At 44.8% G+C, this 20,905-nt stretch overlaps 2 protein-coding genes across 2 annotated transcripts in view; both read left to right on the forward strand.

The window, feature by feature from the left end:
- Positions 1 to 810: 810 nt before the first annotated feature.
- Positions 811 to 20,905, forward strand: part of LOC133381288 (zinc finger protein 585A-like) — a 91,405-nt gene continuing 71,310 nt past the window's right edge. The window contains exon 1 of the mRNA XM_061620210.1: positions 811 to 886. Coding sequence (XP_061476194.1) covers positions 865 to 886 — 22 coding nt within the window. The 5' untranslated portion in view covers positions 811 to 864. The remainder of the gene's footprint in view (positions 887 to 20,905) is intronic.
- LOC133381302 (gastrula zinc finger protein XlCGF57.1-like) overlaps positions 831 to 20,905 on the forward strand; it is a 33,634-nt gene continuing 13,559 nt past the window's right edge. The window contains exon 1 of the mRNA XM_061620259.1: positions 831 to 886. The gene's annotated coding sequence lies outside the window, so the exon portion shown is untranslated. The remainder of the gene's footprint in view (positions 887 to 20,905) is intronic.

A 20,905-nucleotide genomic window follows, 5' to 3' on the forward strand; every position in this document is an offset into this window, starting at 1 on the left:
GTAGAGGCTCTGGGCCGGGCGGGACGCAGTGGCATCTGGTAGGGGACACCCTCCCCTTTCCTGGAATATATGATTTGTCCTGGCCCAGAGCACATTTTGGGGCGTGTACCCCCAGTTACTTATTTTTTTCTGCATGTTTTTGTCCAGTTTGATTTTGCATAGATGCCCTCGTGAGTGCCTGGTGCCCAGTAGAGGCTCTGGGCCGGGCGGGACGCAGTGGCATCTTGTAGGGGACACCCTCCCCTTTCCTGGGGTGTATGATTTGTCCTGGCCCAGAGCAGATTTGGGGGTGTGTACCCCCAGTTACTTATGATTTATGATTTTATGACATCATTATGTATTTATGATAATATCGGGATCCTGATTATTTTGATTGTATAAATTTATTGTCGGTCTTGACGGCGAGAGTCTCCTGATTACAGCGATATATCATACCATTATTTATTTTGGGGTTCAGGGACACTTTAAATTTGGCTTGACGTTGCTGTAGCTGTCAACTTTTCTTCTTTGTTAGTGACTGAAGTTTCACACAAAGAAGGAACTGGGAACTGGGAACTAGGAACCAACTTCAGCGTCGTTTATATGTCAATAGTAAGCGATGTCAGTCATTGCCAGCCGATTCTTCCAAACTCTGCCTCCATCTGAGACCGTTCTGAATGCAGCTGGATGGTTTGGGGGACGAGGAGAGGGAGAGAGAAGGCATTTCTGCAACTCAGCCCTCCTATGGTTAAAAGAACAGAGCTGCAGTTCCCAGAGGGGCTGGAACTTTGGCAAGTGGAGGGAGACAATAATGAACGTCGCTTCCTCCCAGGAAGGGAAATCCGGCTGGGAAGAATCCTTTGTTGTGGCTGATGCGTGGACAGGATGCGTGGACAGGAGAGGGGAGGTAAAAGACACAGAATGTGCTTTTCGGGGTTAGGGTTGGGGGGCGAAGCCCGCCAGAACTCCCTTCTCGGAGCTATACGTAGGGGGATGATTCGTGCCAAGCGGAGCGCAAAGAGCTGCCCGCCTTCCATCGCGGGAACCGGCTTGAAGCCCGCCCCCCGATGGACCACCCACGCCCTGGGGGTGGGCAGGGGACGTCGTGAGGCGGAGGGGCCAGCCTTGCGTGGCGGGGGGAGGCAGAGCTCGCGGTCCCCCAAACAAAGAGGGGAAAGGATCCAATGGGGCTGGCTCTCTCTCTTCTCTCGAAACAGCGGCACGTTCGTCATGAGTCCAGGAATGGGGATCGCAAGAGGAACCAAATATGGCTTTGTGGGGTAAAAATATTTGGAGAGTAGCTGCAGCCTCCTTGTCGGGAAGCCACCTGGGTCTTATGGGGAAGGGCTGTAGCCGAGTGGTAGAGCCTCTGCCTCGCATGCCAGGTTCGATCCCCAGCAGCATCTCCAGGTAGGGACTGTCCGTGTGGACAGCGCTGAGCTGGATGGGACAAGGGTCCCGCTCGGTATAAGGCAGCTTCCTAGGTGAACGACTCGGCTCCACGCCACCCATTGCTACTGGGAGCCAGACTTGCTTGAGAAGGGTGGGGGGGATGAGCGGTGCTGCTTTTAGTCTGCCAGAGAGTGGGGAGGACTTCACAGCCTCAGAGTCCTTCACCTCCAAAGAGCCTTGCCAGGGGCCCCTTTTGCTGGGCAAGGGAAAGCGGAGGGAGCTTTAAGCTGACCAGGCTCATCTCTGCCCTTCGCAAGCTCAAGTCTCAAGGCAGGCAATGGTTAGGGGTGGGGGGCAGTGGTAGCCCATCCGCTCTGGGAGGGCCACAGGCTCCCCTTCCCTGTTCCAGAGAGCAGATGCCAAGGAGGCTTTGCTCCTGCCTCCTCCACAGTTGGGGGCAATTAAATGTTAATATCAAATATATATATGAACATTTTTAATGCATAAAAAATCATTTGGTTTGCCTATACCCATTATTTAAGTTTTTCCCCCCAATGTCAACCACAATGAAATTAAAAGGCAGAGCAGATAAAACAGGAAGCTACCTTATACCAAGTCAGACTATTGGTGCATCTAGTTCCATATTGTCCACACTAACTGGCAGCAGATTGCCAGGGGCTTAGACGGGAGTCTCTCCCATCCCTACCTGGAGAGGCCGGGGATTGAACCTAGAATCTTCTGCATGCAAAGCAGGTGCTCTACAACTGAGTTATGGCCCTTCCTCAAGTCTCCAACAAAGGCACATTAGAATAGATTAAGAGCTGCCAAAAATAGAAAAGTCATGTCACCTGGGCAGGCCTAAATAAAAACAAGTGTTTGCATGATAGCAGAAGAACACTGGAGAGGAGGCTGTTTTGGCCTTTCTTGAGGGACTGGATTCCACAGGTTGTGCACAGGCATTGCTGAGAAGGTCACATTTTTATTATTGACCTTGATGAGGAGGTATACCATGATATTATGATTAGCAAGCTAGCTAAATATGGGCTGAATGGAACAACTATCAGGTGAATCCACAGTTGGTTACAGAATCTTACTCAAAGACTGCTTATCAATGGCTCTCAAACTGGGGGGATGTAGTGAGCAGGGTACTGCTGGGCTTGGTCCTGAGCCCAGTGCTCTTCAATATTTTTATTAATGATTTGAATGAGGAGGTGCAGGGAATGCTTATCAGATTTGCAGATGATACAAAATTGGAAGGGATAGCTGTGATGATCCTGTATTAGTGTAAATAGGGTAAGTGCTGTTTGTTTAGAAGATACATGGTAAGTGGAGTGAAAGAGGAGGGGGAGTGAATGGGCAGTAGAATGCTGGATGATTGGCTGAGTGTTTAAAATGGCTGACAGTATAAAAAGGAAGAATGACAGGTAAATATGGGTGGATGTGGTGTGGACGTTGGTGGACTTGAGAGGGTTGTTTTGGTGGGTTTTGAGAGGAGAGGGTGGAGTTCGGATTAATACTAAGACCAGTACCTCAGGAATAGATGTAACCATATGCTTAAGTGCCTTTTAAAGAAATCTTGTTATCTCTGTTATATAATAAAATACTTATTTGGTTTACCAAAGGCCTGATCCTTGGCTGGGGTTTCACAGACCAGAAGGGAGGGTGAGGTAAATAACCAAGGCTGAAGAGTGACAAATGGTGGTAGCGGGTGAAGGGAAGAATAGAACACCACAAGTATTCAGAACAAACCAGAATTATAAGCAGTCTGAGTAAATCAAAGGGATTGGGACAGCTTTAGTACTCAGTCACAGAGGTAACCAGATAGAGAGACTCAGGCAGAGTCTCTGGGACTACTGGTTATAGGATGTGACTGGTGGTGCTGCCTAGCAGGGGGATCTGTTGAGATCTGTGCTAGAGCGGGGAGAGAAACCATATAAAAGGACAGTCCGGACTGGTGGAGTCCCTGGTGGTGCCTAGAGACAGGCAGTAACCACGAGCAGGTAGGAACCTGACAGGGAGAGCCAGGGAAGGGCATCACAATAGCTAATACCCTAGAGGACAGAAACAAAAATTCAAAGGGATCTTGATAGGCTGGAGCATTGGGCTGAAAACAACAGAATAAAATTTAACAGGGATAAGTGCAAAATTCTACACCTAGGAAAAGGAAACCAAATGCACAGTTATAAGATGGGGGATACTTGTCTCAGCAATACTACATGAGAGATCTTGGAATTGTTGTTGATCACAAGCTTAATATGATCCAACAGTGTGTGTGGCTGCAAAAAAGGCAAATGCTATTTTAGGCTGCATTAACAGAAGTATAGTTTCCAAATTGCATGAAGTACTAATTCCCCTCTATTTGGTACTAATTAGGCCTCGTCTTGAGTACTGCATCTAGTTCTGGACATTGCACTTTAAGAAGGATGCAGACAAACTGGAACAGGTTCAGAGGAGGGCAGTGAGGATGATCAGGGGACTGGAAACAGCTGTGAGGAGAGATGGAAAGAACTGGGCATGTTGAGTCTTGAGAAGAGAAGACTTAGGGAAAATATGATAGCTTCCTTCAAGTACTTGAAAGGTTGTCACACAGAAGAGGGCCAGGATCTGTTCTCGATCGTCTCATGAGTGCAGGACATGGAATAATGGGATCAAGTTACAGGAAGCCAGGAACTTCCTAACTGTTAAGAGTGGTTTGACATTGGAGCCAATAACCTAGAGAGGTGGTGGGCTCTCCAACACTGGAGGCGTTCAAGAAGCAGCTGGAAAGCCACCTGTCAGGTATGCTTTAATTTAGATTCCTGCATTAGGCAGGGAGTTGGACTCAATGGCCTTATAGGCCCCTTCCAACTCTACTATTCTGTGATTACATGAAAATTAAAGGAATATGGAATAAATGGTTTCAGGATGTCTCATGAAGCTACTCAAAAAGTACATAAACAAACAATGAATGCCTGCCAAATGTACCTGAGATCTTGGTAGGACTGAGAGAAGGACCACCTTTGGAAGGTCTCATGACTTAGCCAGGCCCGCATGAGAGAAGGTGGCCTTTGGTCCCAAGCTATTGATGGTGTTGCCTGTCATTATCAGTACTTTGAATTATTATTATTATTTCCAGTTTATTAATCGCTCACCATGTAAGGAGTCTCCAAGTGACTTACACAATTTCAAGAGCATAAAGCTGGGGTACGGGGACCTTTTTTCAACTCAAAGGCCACATTTCTGACTGGGCAGTCTTCCGGGGGCCCACATGCCAATGGTTGGTAGAGCAACAAGTGTGAATTGGATCTTGGTACATGTGGCTTATTTCTGTATGCCCTCATGCCCCACTCCTCCACCATTCAGCTAGAAGTTCTCCACTGTGGCTTTACATGGTTTGAAGATTCATGGTTTGAATCTTCAGTATTTGAATTAATGCCACAGACCTGAACTTACAAGATCTGAACAGGGCGGTTCACAACAGATGCTATTGGAGGTCACTGATTCATAGGGTCGCCATAAGTCGTAATCGACTTGAAGGCACATAACAACAACAACAACCGCTGCTCTTGAAGATGGGTGGGGAACCATTTTCACTTCATGGGCCAGATCCTTATCAAGCATGGCCTTGCAGGCCAAATTTGACAGGTGGATAAGTCTGCCCGTGTGCGAATCACCTGATGTCACAATGAAGGGACTTGAAAGAACATGGGAAGGTGGTGCAAAAATGAGGGTTTTTCCCCTTCGTTTTCCCAGAGGACTCTGAACCAAACCCCTTTCTGAATCAAAAATGGGTTGTCATCAAAGATCCTGCTAAAATGGAGGGAAAAGGCTTCAATGTGTAGTGAAGATGCCAGATGCCCCTCTGTGGGGAGGGAGGTCTGCAATTTAGGGGCTGCCACAGAGTAGGCCCTCCCCTGGGCCACCACCCTCTGAGCTTCAGAGATCAGTGGAACTACCAAGAAGGCATCTTCTGCTGATCTTAACATACAAAAGAGTGTAGGAAAGGAGGCGGTCTTTCAGATATTTGGGGCCTAAGCCATGTAGGACTTTAAATACTAATGTGAGCTCCTTAAACTGGGCTTAAAAAAGGAACTGGAACCAATGCAGGTGTATTAAAAGAGGGGTTATATATGAGTTCTAAATGGAACCCCAGCCAATAGGAACATAGGATGTAGGAAGCTGCCTTATGGTGAGTCAGACCCTTGGTCCATCTAGCTCAGTATTGTCTACACTGACTGGCAGCAGCTCCCCGGGGTTTCAGGTAGGACTCTCTCCAAGCCCTACCTGGAGATGCGGAGGATTGAACCTGTGACCTTCTGCATGAAAGGCAGATGCTCCCCCACTAAGCAATTGCCCTTCCCCAATAATCTGGCTCTGGCATTTTGGACCAGTTCAAGTTTCTGAGTCATCCTATTTATTTATTTAAGGCATTTATCTACTGCTTAATCATTAGCATTTCTAAGTGGTGTACATAAGAAAAGCACAGAGAGAATAAAACAATAAAAATTCATTAAAGAGGGAGAGTGCCTGTTTAACCTCAGTTCAGAGAGACTTCTACAGGCTTGGGCCCACAGCATTGAATGCACAGCTTCTAATGTTGGTCTGATGTTCTAGAACAGTGTTTCTCAACCAGTGTGCCTCCAGATGTTGTTGGACCACAATTCCCATCTTTCCTGACCATTGGCAATGCTGGCTGAGGCTGATGGGAGTAGTGGTCCAACAACATCTGGAGGCACACTGGTTGGGAAAGGCTGTTCTAGAGTGTTGGACTATGACCTGGGAGACCAGGGTTCAAATCCTCACTCAGCCATGAGGTTCACTGGGTGACCTTGGGCCAGTTGCTGTCTCTCAGCCTAATCTACCTCACAGGGTTGCAAGGACAAAATGGAGAGGGTAGAACCATGTGCACCGCTTTGAGCTCCTTGGAGAAAATGTGGTATATAAATGTAATAAATAAATAATTAGTTACGAGCCATGCATCTCAGCCATGGGCGACCACCAACAGAGGCTCTCCCAAAGATCTCAGTGATCAGGCAGGGATATAAGAGATTAGGTGATCCTTAATATAATGCTCCTTCAAGGGCAGCCGCACGTGCAGTGCATTAATCCAGAAATAACCCAGATTATATCTTTATTATTATTATTGCTATTATTAGTTTACTAAAGTTTTTTTGTCTTAAAGCAACCTAACAAAGATTTTAAAAATATCTTAAATACCAAAATGTAAAATACATCAAAAGATAAAAACTACTGTGTCTTGCTGCGACTTGTTTGCAAAACACTTGGAGGGTAAAATTGCTCGCATCTGCCAGGATTTTGACTCCACTGTTAGTGCAGATGAATCTCAGGAGGTATCCAGAGCACTGTCTAATCTTTGTTTCGGATGAGTTTCAGTTGGTTGGGCTCGAGAATGTGCACAATGGTGCTGTCGGTTTGAGGACTCACTTGTGCTCTTGACCCTTGCCCTTCTCGGCTGATTAAAGCCTAGCAACGAACAGACAGGTGGCTGGCTGAGCCAGGGAGGTGATTCATGTCTCCCTGTGAGACGGGGTGGTCCCCGACTGCCTAAAAGAGACAGTGGTAAGACCACTCCTTAAGAAACGCTCCCTGGATTTGGAAAATCTAAATAACTGTTCCCTTCTTGGGCAAGGTTCTGGAGTGCATGGTTGCAGGCCAGATCCAGGCTCTCTTGGATGAAACCATATTTCCAGATCCATTTCAGTCAGGGTTTAGACCTGGTTTTGGCACAGAAGCTGCCTTGGTATGATGAAGTATGTCAGGAGAGAAACGGGGAGTGTGTCCCTATTATTCCTCTTTGATTTCTTAGCGGCTTTCAGTACCATTGACCATGGTATCCTTCTGCAGCAGCTAAGTTGGGGGTGTATGGCATTGCTTTGCAGCAGTTCCAGTCATACTTGCATGGTTGCTCTCAGAGGGTGCTGCTTGGGGAGTATTGTTTGGTCCCATGGAGCCTTCAGTGTGTGCAGGGTTCGATTTTATCCCCCATTCTATTTGACATCTACGTGAAACCTCGGAGTGGGGTCATCCGGAGAACTGGAGTAAGTTTTCAGAAATATGCTGATGACACACAACTCTCCCTCTCCTGTACATCTCCAGGTGTGGCAGTGGAAGTGCTAGACTGATATCTTGCCTCAGTAAAAAAAATCTGAATTTCACATATACGCTCATGGGGTCTGAACTGGCGGTGACCGACCAGGAGAGAGACCTTGGGGTTGTAGTGGACAGCACGATGAAAATGTCGACCCAGTGTGCGGCAGGTGTGAAAAAGGCAAATTCCATGCTAGCGATAATTAGGAAAGGTATTGAAAATAAAACAGCCGATATCATAATGCCGTTGTATAAATCTATGGTGCGGCCGCATTTGGAATACTGTGTACAGTTCTGGTCGCCTCATCTCAAAAAGGATATTATAGAGTTGGAAAAGGTTCAGAAGAGGGCAACCAGAATGATCAAGGGGATGGAGCGACTCCCTTACGAGGCAAGGTTGCAGCATTTGGGGCTTTTTAGTTTAGAGAAAAGGCGGGTCAGAGGAGACATGATAGAAGTGTATAAAATTATGCATGGCATTGAGAAAGTGGATAGAGAAAAGTTCTTCTCCCTCTCTCATAATACTAGAACTCGTGGACATTCAAAGAAGCTGAATGTTGGAAGATTCAGGACAGACAAAAGGAAGTACTTCTTTACTGAGCGCATAGTTAAACTATGGAATTTGCTCCCACAAGATGCAGTAATGGCCACCAGCTTGGACGGCTTTAAAAGAAGATTAGACAAATTCATGGAGGACAGGGCTATCAATGGCTACTAGCCGTGATGGCTGTGCTCTGCCACCCTAGTCAGAGGCAGCATGCTTCTGAAAACCAGTTGCCGGAAGCCTCAGGAGGGGAGAGTGTTCTTGCACTCGGGTCCTGCTTGCGGGCTTCCCCCAGGCACCTGGTTGGCCACTGTGAGAACAGGATGCTGGACTAGATGGGCCACTGGCCTGATCCAGCAGGCTCTTCTTATGTTCTTATGTTCTTAATGGACTCGATAAGACTGAGGCATTGTTAGTAGGTGGTTCCCTAGACACGATGGAGGGGATGTGGCCTGCTCCTGAAAGGGCTACACTCCCTCTGAAGGAGCAGGTGCATAACTTGGGGGTACTTCTGGATCCATTACTTTCCCTTGAGGCTCAAGTGGCTTTGGTGGCGAGGAGTGCCTTCCATCAGCTTTGGCTGGTGGCCCAGTTTATAGGAATAGGAATAGCCTGACTTCTGTTGTCTACGCTCTGGTAACATCTAGGTAAGATTATTGCAAAGTGTTATACGTGGGGCTGCCTTTGAAGACAGTTTGGAAATGGCAGCCGGTGTAGAATTCAGAAGCCAGATTGCTCATTGGGGTAAGATGGTCTGAGTACATAACACCAATTCTGTTATAACTGCACTGGCTACTAATTCGTTTCTGGGCTCAATTCAAAGTGCTGCTTTTGACCTGTAAAGCCTTATATGACTCTGGACCCCAATACCTCAAGGACCGCCTCTCCCCACGTGAACCAACCCAGGCCTGGTATTTTTCATTGGAGGCTCTCCTTTGTGTACCCTCTCCAAGGGAGGTGCAGAAAGTGGTGTCACAAGGACAGGCCTTCTTAGTTGTGGCTCCCCGCTTATGGGATGCTCTAACCAGGGAGGCACACTTGGTGCCATCATTATTTATTTTTAGGCACCAGGCAAAAACATTTCTTGTAACTAGCATTCAGTTCCTAATTTTGGTGGGCTTTGGGAGGACTTTGATGCTATAGCCTCTTATAAGGGGTAGGCATTCTCATTGCATTGACCTTTATGTATTTGTTTTTTAAACTTTTTTATTTGTTTTAATTTTTAGATTTGTTTTAATCTTTTACTGACTGTCGGTCACTTTGCATTCACCTTGTGAAGAAAAGCGACTCACGGATTTAATAAATAATAATAATGAAAGGACGTTATTAATTTAAACTGCTCATCTTACAATAATGTAAAAGGGACATATCCTACTGTAACCAGCTAAAATATGAACTCCAGTTAAGAGGAAAATGCCTGGGTGAATAAAAAGGTCATCTGGTACCTAAAGATTGATAATGATGGCATTAGGCACAGCTCTCTGGGGAAAGCCTTCCACAGTCAGGAAGCCACCACTGAAAAGTTCTGGTCTCATGTTGCCACCCTCCCTTCCCTCCCTCGGAGGGCGCACACACAAAAAGTCCTCAGGTGATGAATGTAGAGGCCATGTAGGTTCATTTGGGGAGAGGCAGTCCCTAAAGTATTGGCATCCTGAGCTGCACAATGCTTTATTGGGCAAAACCAGCGCTTTGAACTAAGCCCAGAAAGTCATTGGCAGCCGCTGCAGTTGGGCCAAGATCAGTGTTATATGATCAACTCCAGCCTCTGAACCTCCAGTCAACAATATGGCTGCAGAATTTTGCACCTGCTGTTGTTTCTGAACTGTCTTCAAAGGCAGCCCCATGTATAACACATTGCAATAAATTAACCTAGAAGTTACCAGAGCATGGACAACAGAAGCTAGGCTATCTGTGACCAGATAGCGTCACAGCTGCGCCACCAACCAATGCTGATGGAAGGCAGTTTGCACCACCGAGGCCATTTATGCCTCTACTGACAGTAATGGATTCAGTAGTATGCCCAAACTGCACTCCTGCTCCTTTATGGGGATTGCCATCCCATCCAGAAGAGGTTGAAGCCCACCTATCCAGTCAATGGAACCACTCACTAACAGTCCCTCAGTCTTACCTGGATTGAGCTTCACTTTATTGTCTCTCATCCAGTCCATCACTGAGGCCAGACACCAGTCTAGCACATCTGCTGCCACACCTGCCGATGTAAAGAAGAAACAGAGTGGCATATCACCTGCATATTGATGACAATGCACTCCGAGTCCCTGAATGACCCCACTCAGCCATTTCATGTAGATGTTAAACAGCATGGGAGACAAAACTGACCCGTGCAGAACCCCACGCTACGTCCATGGGTGGAACAGCGTCCCCCAAGCACCACACTCTGGAGACGACCGTCCAAGTGGGACTGGAGCCACAACCAAGTGGTACCACCCACTCCCAAGTTGGACAGCCTGTCCAGAATAATGTTATGGTCAATGGTATCTAAAGCCGCTGAGAAGTCAAGGAGAATCATTGGGGTTGCACTTCCCTGTCTCTCTCCCAACAAAGGGCATCATGCAGGGTGACCGAGGTAGTTTCTGTGCCAAAACCAGGCCTAAACCCTGATTGAAGTGGATCTAGAAAATCTGTCTCATCCAAGAGAGCCTGGAAGAGGCTAGGGACCACCTGCTCAAGAACCTTGCCCAATAAGGGGACATTAGCAACCCATCATTTGTTGTTTTAAGCATTCTGGATCCAGGGAAAGCTTCCTAAGGAGTGCAGACTACATTGGCCTGATGTAGCAGTCGGGCTCTTCTTATGTTCTCTGTGGCAGTTCTCATGTTTTATTATGGAATTTGGTTGACAGTAAAAAGGTAAAGGTGTCCCCGCATTTGTAGTGCAAGTCGTTTCCGACTCTTAGGGTGACGTCTTGCGACGTTTACTAGGCAGACCGTATATATGGGGTGGGATTGCCAGTTCCGTCCCCGGTCTTTCTTTACCCCCCAGCATATGCCGGGTACTCATTTTACCGACCACGGATGGATGGAAGGCTGAGTGGACCTCGACCCCTTTTACCGGAGATTCGACTTCCTCCTTCTGTTGGAATCGAACTCCGGCCGTGAGCAGAGCTTTTGGCTGCGTTACCGCCGCTTACCACTCTGCGCCATGGAGGATCAGTTGTACAGCCTTTTACACTAAAGGAGATGCCTAAGGTTTTGTTTTTTAAAAAATTGGTGTAGTTATGAAGCCCTTTTAGGCTTCTTCTGTTTAAAAGAGACCCTCCCCATTGTGTATCTGACCCAATTGCATCAGCCTTCTGGACACATTAGGGGCTGCATTCTTTCTCTGGGAGCTTTGAGGTGCCGTAGATTGACTTTGGGGTTTTTTATGATGTGAAGGGGAAAAAAAGCAAATCTAATTGAGGGACTTTGGCCTGGTTGGGCCACTTCTTTGGAACTCATTCACTTGGAAAGAGCAGGAACTGTATATTATCTTATAAATGGCTTTTTTATTTTACATATACTTTGAGGTGACAAACAAATATGCATGATAAATAAATACCTGCATATAATAGGGTAGCTACAGGTTGCAGTTGAAAAATACATCTTACTAGACCTTAACTGGTGAGGCATTCCTCTTACAGTACAGAACAGCAAAGGAAACCTCTGCAGTGTTAATGGAGTGAGGAATGAAGAAAAGCTGCTAATTGGGCTTGATTCCCTGATGTGATCCTTCATTTTTGGTTTCGATGTTTTTTTCCCCCATGCAGTGGATGGGCCAGACAATGAGGATTATTGGGAGCCATCTGAATTGTCATTGGAAACAAGCAAGTATAACATGGTGAAAGAAATATTTGGAAATCAAGAGAACTGAAAAGGCATGAGGGAAACCAGACTAAGAATGAGAGAAGAAATCTCTACTCGCAAGAAGATTGCAAAAGAACAGAAGAGAACTCCTGATGGGATTTCCATTTTCTTTTCTTTTTTCCCCCAGTAGATGGTAGGCAGAACAATGAGGATGAACTTGTTTTATTCACAATGAGAATTCTGCACTGGCATCAGGGGAAAAACAAGCATAAAGTGGGAAGAGAGATGATTGAAAATCAAAGGGGTCCAAAAGGGCACAAGGGAAATTTGGAGAAGAAATCATCTCCTCAGGATGCTGATATGCATGAACTCCTGGTTGCAAAATACATGCATGGGTGAAGCCATTTAAATGTGTAAAGTGTGGAAAGAGTTTCAGTCAAAGAGGAAGTCTTAATTTACATCTAAGAACCCACAAAGAGATGAAGTCATATGAATGTGTGGAGTGTGGAAAGAGCTTCAGTTGTAGCAAAAGTCTTAATGTACATCTAAGAACTCACACAGGGGAGAAGCCATATGAATGTGTGGAGTGTGGAAAGAGCTTCACTCAAAGAGGAACCCTTGTTTTACATCTGAGAACCCACACAGGGGAGAAACCATATGAATGTATTGAATGTGGAAAGACCTTCACTGATAATGGAAAACTTACTCAGCACCAACGAACCCACACAGGTGTGAAGCCATATGAATGTGTGGAATGCAGAAGGAGTTTCAGTCAAAGAGGAAATCTTAATTTACATCTAAGAACCCACACAGGAGTAAGGCCATACAAATGTGTGGAGTGTGGAAAAGGTTTCAGTCAAAGAGGAGGCCTTACTGTACATCTAAGAACCCACACAGGAGAGAAACCATATAAATGCTTGGAGTGTGGAAAGAGCTTTAGTCAACATGGACACCTTATTTCACATCAAAGAACTCATACAGGGGTGAAGCTATATAAATGTGTGGAGTGTGGAAAGAGCTTCAGCTGTAGCGGAAGTCTTAATTTACATCTAAGAACCCACACAGGGGTGAAGCCATATCAATGTGTGGAGTGTGGAAAGAGCTTCAGCTCTAGCGGAAGCCTTAATTTACATCTAAGAACCCACACAGGGGTGAAGCCATATCAATGTGTAGAGTGTGGAAAGAATTTCAGTCGTAGTGGAAGCCTTACTTTACATCAAAGAACCCATACAGGGGAGAAACCATATAAATGTGTGGAGTGTGGAAAGAGCTTCAGTTGTAGTGGAAGCCTTACTTTACATCAAAGGTCCCATACGGGGGAGAAACCATATAAATGCATGGAGTGTGGAAAGAGCTTCAGTCAAAGTGGAAAACTTATTATTCACCAAAGAACCCACACAGGTATGAAACCATATGAATGTATGAAGTGTGGAAAGAGGTTCAGTCAGAGAGGAAGCCTTACTTCACATCAAAGAACCCATACAGGGGAGAAACCATATAAATGCATGGAGTGCAGAAAAAGGTTCAGCCAGAGTGGACATCTTACTTTACATCTAAGAACCCACACAGGGGACAGACCTTATACATGCTTGGAGTGTGGAAATAGCTTCAGTGTCAGTGACAGCCTTACTAAGCATCAAAGAACTCACACAGGTGAGAAGCCATTTAAATGTGTGCAGTGTGGAAAGAGGTTCAGTATTAGGGGAAACCTTACTTCACATGAAAAAATCCACAAAGGGGAGAAGCCCTTTAAATGTGTGGAGTGTGAAAAGTATTTTAGTTGTAGTGGAAGCCTTACTAAACATCAAAGAACCCACACAGGAGTGAAGCCATTTAAATGTCTGAAGTGTGGAAAAAGTTTTCGTCAGACAGGAAGCCTTACTTCACATCAAAGAATCCACACAGGGGTGAAGCCATTTAAATGTGTGGAATGTGGAAAGAGTTTTAGTGTTAAAGGAAACCTTACTTCACATCAAAGAACCCACACAGGGGTGAAACCATTCAAATGTGTGGAGTGTGGAAAGACCTTCAGTCAAAGAGGAAACCTTACATCACATCAAAAAACCCACACAGGGGAGAAGCCACATAAATGTGTGGAGTGTGGAAAGGGCTTCAGTTATAGTGGAAACCTTACCTTACATCAAAGAACCCATACAGGGGAGAAACCATTTAAATGTATGGAATGTGGAAAGAGCTTCAGTCAGAGTGGACATCTTACTTTACATCTAAAAACCCACACAAGAAAGAAATGATTTAAATGAATCTGTGATTAGCCCTCTTTCTAAGAAGACCTCTCAGAACCAGTTGCTACCCTGAGAGTACTAAGTATAACCCAGCCCAGATCTCAGTTTAGGGACATCTCACAGGTTAAAAAGTTCACAATGCTACTTCCCCATCTCAATAAATATTCCTAGTTCTTTAACCTCCCCTACAACCAATCCCTTGGAAATGTTTCCTTTGGTTTTGGTCACTCCTTACAACCTAGGCTTCCAGGTTTATTCCTTCAATGCTTTCCCCCAACTGTCTCTGCTAAGTCACTCGTATCACAGTTGTGATGTCTTATATCCCTGGCCCCCACCCATTTCCAAACCACTGTGTTCCAGTAGAACAACATTAGAACCACATCTGGAAGAGTCTCCACCCGTACGAAATCCATCCCTAGCATGGAAGATGGAAAGAGTTTCTGGCCAAGCATACCTCACATCCAGGAAGCTGCAAATGTCTACTGTACGGCAAAAGCATTTACTGGAATTAGGGTCTTATTTTATATCGGGGTGGGGAACCTCTGGCCCATGGGCCAAATATGGCTGGTGACGCTCTTCCTTAGAAGATACGCACATCTGTCCCTCACCTGATATGTGACATCAGGTGTGGGACAGGTACCGACATGGATATAAAGGAAAAATCAAGAGCTCCCAATTGTTCCTTTGCTGGCAGGGCTGTGGAGTCGGAGTCGTGGAGTCGGAGTCGGAAGCAATTTTGGGTGGAGTTGGAGTCGGAAGCAATTTTGGGTGGAGTCGGAGTCGGAAGCAATTTTGGGTGGAGTCGGAGTCGGAAGCAATTTTGGGTGGAGTCGGAGTCGGAAGTAATTTTGGGTGGAGTCGGAGTCGGAAGTAATTTTGGGTGGAGTCGGAGTCGGAAGCAATTTTGGGTGGAGTCGGAGTCGGAAGCATGTACTGATTCCAACTTCAAAATAAAATTAATATTTTAATATTAATATTAATTTTTAATATTAATACATTAATATACATTTGCCATTTATGAAGGAGTCGGAGTCAGACTGTAGAAAAATTAATATACATTTGCCATTTATGAAGGAGTCGGAGTCGGACAGTAGAAAAATAGAGGAGTTAGAGTCGAAGGTTTGACATACCGACTCCACAGCCCTGTTTGCTGGAGCATTGTGCACTCCCACTCCCCATCAGTTCCTGAGAGTGGACCTTGCTTCAGTGGCAGGAAGTGGTCTGGACTGAAATTGCTGCTATAATGGAGGTAAAAAACTACATTTAAGGAACCAATCAATGAGCAAGAAAAGGGTTTTGGGAAACTGGGGAGCTTCACATGATTCTTTCTAGACCCCAACTTAGTTTTATCTGTATTTCACACAAGGAGAACTTTTTTTCTAATGACTTATTGTGCTGTAATTTATCTCTTCTTTGGAACACAGAGAGAAGAAACTGTTGCTTTCAGAGTTCATTCTTGCTATTTGTAATAATTTTACACAGACTTAGGTTTCTGTGTGGTGTGTTCTCCACCAATTTTTGTATAGCTCTGTTCAGCCTTTGTTACTTTTTTGGGGAGATTTTTCTTTTGTCTTATCAGGTTTCCAGGTGAACTGACCCCTGCCGCAATGGAACCTACATTGGTACCAAATTTTAAAAGTGCCATAGTCAAACCCCACTTGCAAAGGAATGCTTAGGAGCACACTTTAAGGCTTCTAATCTTTTCTTTTCAGCTGTGGTTTACATGGGTGTGCCTAGGGGGAAATTACCTCATGGGCCAAATGATAACCCCTGCTGGGCCTAATTCAGCCCATGGGCTGGAGGCATGCTAGACTTCCTATATTAGGACAGCTGGGAATATAGTAAGCATTAACCAGAGGGTTGGTGTAGTTTAGGTAGAATTTAGCAATAGATGCTATAGTTAATTTTAGTTGTACATTTTTAAATCCTTGCATGTAATGGACTAGGGGTCATCAATTTCTTTGGCCCAGTAGGCACCTTTGGAATTGAGAAAGTGCCACGGCAGCAGTCACAAAAAGGTCTGCCATAGGGACATGGGATAGCATAAAATGGCTTTCATTTCTAAAACAGCTGGGGCATGAAAGAGGCAGGAACGCAAAAAGGAGGGTAGGCATGTTCAGTGTAGAACAGCCTTTCCCAACCGGTGTGCCTCCAGATGTTGTTGGACCACAATTCCCATCAGCCATTGCCAATGGCTGAGGCTGATGGGAGTTGTGGTCCAACAGCATCTGGAGGCACACCGGTTGGGAAAGGCTGGTGTAGAAGAAGCTGAGCCAGTGCAAACAGGAAGAACAAACAGTCTCACATATATTGTGGATTTTTGAGGGCATATATACTAAGATATTTCACATGTGCCATACAAGATGATGGTGAGCACCCTGACTCCCATGGGCACCACACTGGCAACCCCTGTAATAGACACTTGAAGTGCTGTATATTTTGTACGTTATCTTCTGATACAATTTTACTGTTGCCTGCATACATTGTTTCTATATTTTTCCTTCTTCAAGATTCGTTTATGTGTGATGTGCTTTTGATTTTCCTTTGATATTATTTGTAGATGATGCTTGAATCTTTAATAAAGTAAAATGCATGGTCTCTGTCTGAAGTATTTTAAATAATATTTCCTAACTTATTTAAACTCAAAAGCCCATAAGGAGAGCCGGCTGGATCAAGCCAGTGGCCCATCTAGTCCAGCATCCAGTTCTCACAGTGGCCAACCAAATGCCCATGGGAAGCTCACAAGCAGGACCCGAGTGCAAGAGCACACTCCCCTTCTGCGGTTTCCAATATCTGGTATTCAGAAGCGTACTGATGGCAGCAAACGCAACTTGCATGAAGAATAATTGGAAGGACAGGCCAGGGCTCCCAATACTTTTTCTTACAGTTGTAGCTTTACCTGCCCTTCACCTGATATCATATGACACCAGGCGTGGGATTAGTGGAAGGTGGAATGCTGGGCTCCTGCTGGGAGGAAGGGTGGGATATAAATCAAATAACAAACAAATAAATCAAATAACTTCTCCCCCATGAGACTGAGGCCTACTTGGTATCTAGGAGAAACTGAATGTTTAGCCTGGCCAGTCCAATAATATGGAATGTTCTCCCAATGTAAAGCCTCCAAGGATCGTCATTTCTTTTTAAATAGACAAGTTAGTAATATCTAAACGTTTAAAAATAAAATAAAATTGCCTTGTGGGCCAAATTAGAACCTCTAGCGGGTTCCCCATGCCTTCAGTATGGTAATCTCAGTAGGAATTCCTCAGTAAGAATGTAAATCGAAGATCAGGAAAGGTACTACCAGGGCCAAGAGGATGCCAGTGTGTGGTTTACAAGCAGAGGCAAAGAAGCAATTCGCAGCAAGAAGGCTTCTTGCCACTGATAAAGCAGTATATAAATAAAATAATGGAGGATTGAATACAAATAGGTTCTTAGTTTACAAATGTCAAAAAAGGGAACCACATTCCTTTGGAATTGTCTACAGGAGACTGCTTTGACAGCCCCATTATGTTGTGTTCACTTCTCTGAAAGGATGATTTCCTATATTCTGTCAGTCCACCCTTTCAGTGAGAATCCATCCCCAGATTTCCAATTCGCTGCAATTTCCATGCTGGGAACTGCTGACAGGAAACTCACCTTGTAAATATTTAGATTTTTTCTGAATAAATAAAGGAAAAATGAAATAAAATATAAAATAAATGAGAAAAAGGGAAGGGGGAATCCCCCCACATAAATCCAATTTATTTTCTAAAGATAAAAGAATTGCTTCCTTGTGGGATTTCCAAAGGTGAATTCTATTGATTTCGCATATTTGGATGTTCTCAATGTAGTTGCAGAAGTATGGCCTGCCATTCTACGTGGCTCAGCCATCCTTATCCCCGAAGGCCATTCTCCTTAAATTAGAAATTTGAATGGAATTCCCCATGGATATCTTTCCAGGGACAGACTTGTCATAATTTCAACATCTTCCCCCATAAACCTTTTTCTCCTGACCAATTTCTATGTCACACAGCTTCCCTTACTCTGAAATAGGCATGGCCAACGTGGTTTTCCCAACCCATGTTGCTGCTTTGCATGCAGAAGGTCCCAGTTCAACCCCCAGCATCTCCAAGCAGGACTGGGAATGTTGCCTGCCTGAAACCCTGAAGAGCCGCTGCCAGTCAGCACAGACAATACCAAGATAGATGTACCAAAGTTCTGGACTCTGCAAAACATGGCTTCCAAGGGGACCCTCAAATGACCACTCAGAGGTCTGGGCCAAAGCACACTGGGCCAGTGTTGGTCACCTCCTCATTTTTTTGAGAATAAGAACATGCATGGTTATGGATGCTCATTTTATTATTTTTACATTTTAAAAATATTGTTTTTTTCTACAACAAAGCATTGCTTGTTTCCAAGTAAATGTGCTGAGCATCAGATCAGCTAGGATTGCCAGGTTCCCTCTAAAGCAGCCAATGGCTAGGAATGATGGGAATTGTAGTTCAGCAATATCTGGGGACCCAAAAGTTGAGAAAGGCTGCTTTAAAGTATCATAAGAATGGGCCTTTTCAGTGGTGGCTCCCTGTTTGTGGAATGCTCTCTCGGCAGAACCAAACTCCCATTTTATTCCTGTAGTCATGATGGTGCTGCAATTCAGGTGAGATTTAACAAAGCAAAAGTGCACATGCTCAGAGCAATTTCTCTTTTTACCAGGGTTGGCAAATTAGACTTTGCTTGTTTGTTGCTGTAACATATCAGGAATGCAGAAGTAAATGATGGGCATTTGCAACACATGATAAAAAGTTATTAAATGATGCATCATGTGGAGAAAGTAAATAGAAAAAAGCTTTTCTCCCTCTCTCATAACCTGGGCCATCCAATGAAGCTGATGATTGGCAGATTCAGGACTGTACTTCACACAGCGTGTAGTTAAACTGTGTAATTTGCTCCCACAAGGTGTAGTGATGGCCACCAATTTGGATGGCTTTTAAAGAGGACTAGACAAATTAATGGAGGTTGGGGCTAGACCTATGTGGCTGTTACAAAAATTGTTTTACGCTGTAAATTGTACACTGTCCTGGGACCTCGGGTTGAAGGGTGGGTAAATAATAATAAAAATATCACCATGGCTACTAAACAATGGTTATGTTCTCCCTTCACTGTTGGGAGACAGTATGCCTCTGAATGCCAATTGCTGGGAATGAGAAGCAAGGAGAGTGCTGTAGTGTTCAGGTCCTGCTTGGAGACTTCCCATTGGGGCATCTGGTTGGCCACTGTGAGAACAGCAGTACTAGTAACAAATAATAGCAATAAATATACTGGAAATAGAATGGAAGGGGTTAAGAGACACAGGCGCTTATAGGAGGAAGAAGTAAGTGTAATAGGAAGGAGGGATGGGAGAAACTGGTAAGTTTTTGGAGGTGGGGATAAGGTACAAGGAAATTACAGGAGATGGATAACAATACTTTGAATGGCATGTTGAGGTAGGAAAGGAAAAACAAAAAAGAAACAGCGATCTACATTTACACCCTCTGGGTTGTTGTTGTTATGTGCCTTCAAGTAGATTACGACTTATGGCGACCGTATGAATCAGGGACCTCCAAGAGCATCTGTCATGAACCAGCCTGTTCAGATCTTGTAAGCAGGTCTGTGGCTTCCTTAATGAAATAAATCCATCTCTTGTTTGGCCTTCCTCCTTTTCTACTCTCTTCTGTTTTTCCCAGCATTATGGTCTTTGCTAGTGAATCATGTCTTCTCATGATGTGTCCAAAGTATGATAATCTCAGTTTCATCATTGTAGCTTCTAGTGACAGTTCTGGTGAGTAAGTGTATTTAGTTAGTTATTTACAGTATTTCTAGCCGGCTCTTCCTCAAATAATTTCAGTCCCAGAGCACAGAACAAAGTAGTAAAGATAAACAGAGAAGCAACAATATACAAAAATGGGGAGGCTGAGTCAGAATAGCTTTCCTTGAGGAAACCTGAGCTATGGAACTCATTGCCACAAGGAAAAAACACTTGGGCAAAGACTATACAATTTCTAAAAACAGCTTAGATGCCAATAGAAAGTAATGTCAGGGGATTCCCTTCTCGGAATCATAGGAAGGGGGATGGTGATTCTTACCAAATGGGGCTCAGAGCTGCCTGCTTTCCATTGCGAGACAACCCACCCACCTATCCCCCAAAGATCAACGTAGTTCCTGGGGATGGGGAGGAGGAGGGGACATCTCGCTACCCCCTTGCGCCAGCAAACAAAAAGAAAAGGATTCAGTGGAAAGAGTTTCTCCCTTTTCTCTTAACAGCACCACGTTCATCCTTAGTCCAGACATGGGGATCTCTAAAGGAACTAAATATGGCTTTGTGGTATAAACATAACTGAAGAATAGCAATGATGGGGCATCTCCAGGTAGTGCTGGGAAGATCTGTCTGAAATCCTGGAGATCCACTACTAGTCAGTGTCAACAATACTGAGCTAGATAGAAGGGGCCTGTAAGGCACTGAGTCCAGCCTCCTGCTCAATGCAGGAATACAACCGAAAGCATCCCTGACCAGTGCCTGTCCAGCTGCCTCTTGAATGCCTCCAGGGTTGGAGAGCCCACTACCTCCCTAGGTCATTGGTTCCATAGTCTTACCACTCTAACAATTAGGAAGTTTTTCCTGATATTAATTTGAAATCTGGCTTCCTGCAACTAAGTTGAGCCCATTATTCCATGATCTGCACTCTGGGACAATTGATAAGAGATCCTGGCCCTCCTTTGTGTGACAACCTTTCAAGTACTTGAAGAAAGCTATCATATTTCCCCTCAGTCTTCTCTTCTCAAGGCTCAACATGCCCAGTTCTTTGTCTCTCCTCGTAGGGCTTGGTTTCTAGTCCCCTGATCAT

The sequence above is a fragment of the Rhineura floridana genome, chromosome 3 (genome assembly GCF_030035675.1).
Source record: "Rhineura floridana isolate rRhiFlo1 chromosome 3, rRhiFlo1.hap2, whole genome shotgun sequence".
NCBI lineage: Eukaryota > Metazoa > Chordata > Lepidosauria > Squamata > Rhineuridae > Rhineura > Rhineura floridana.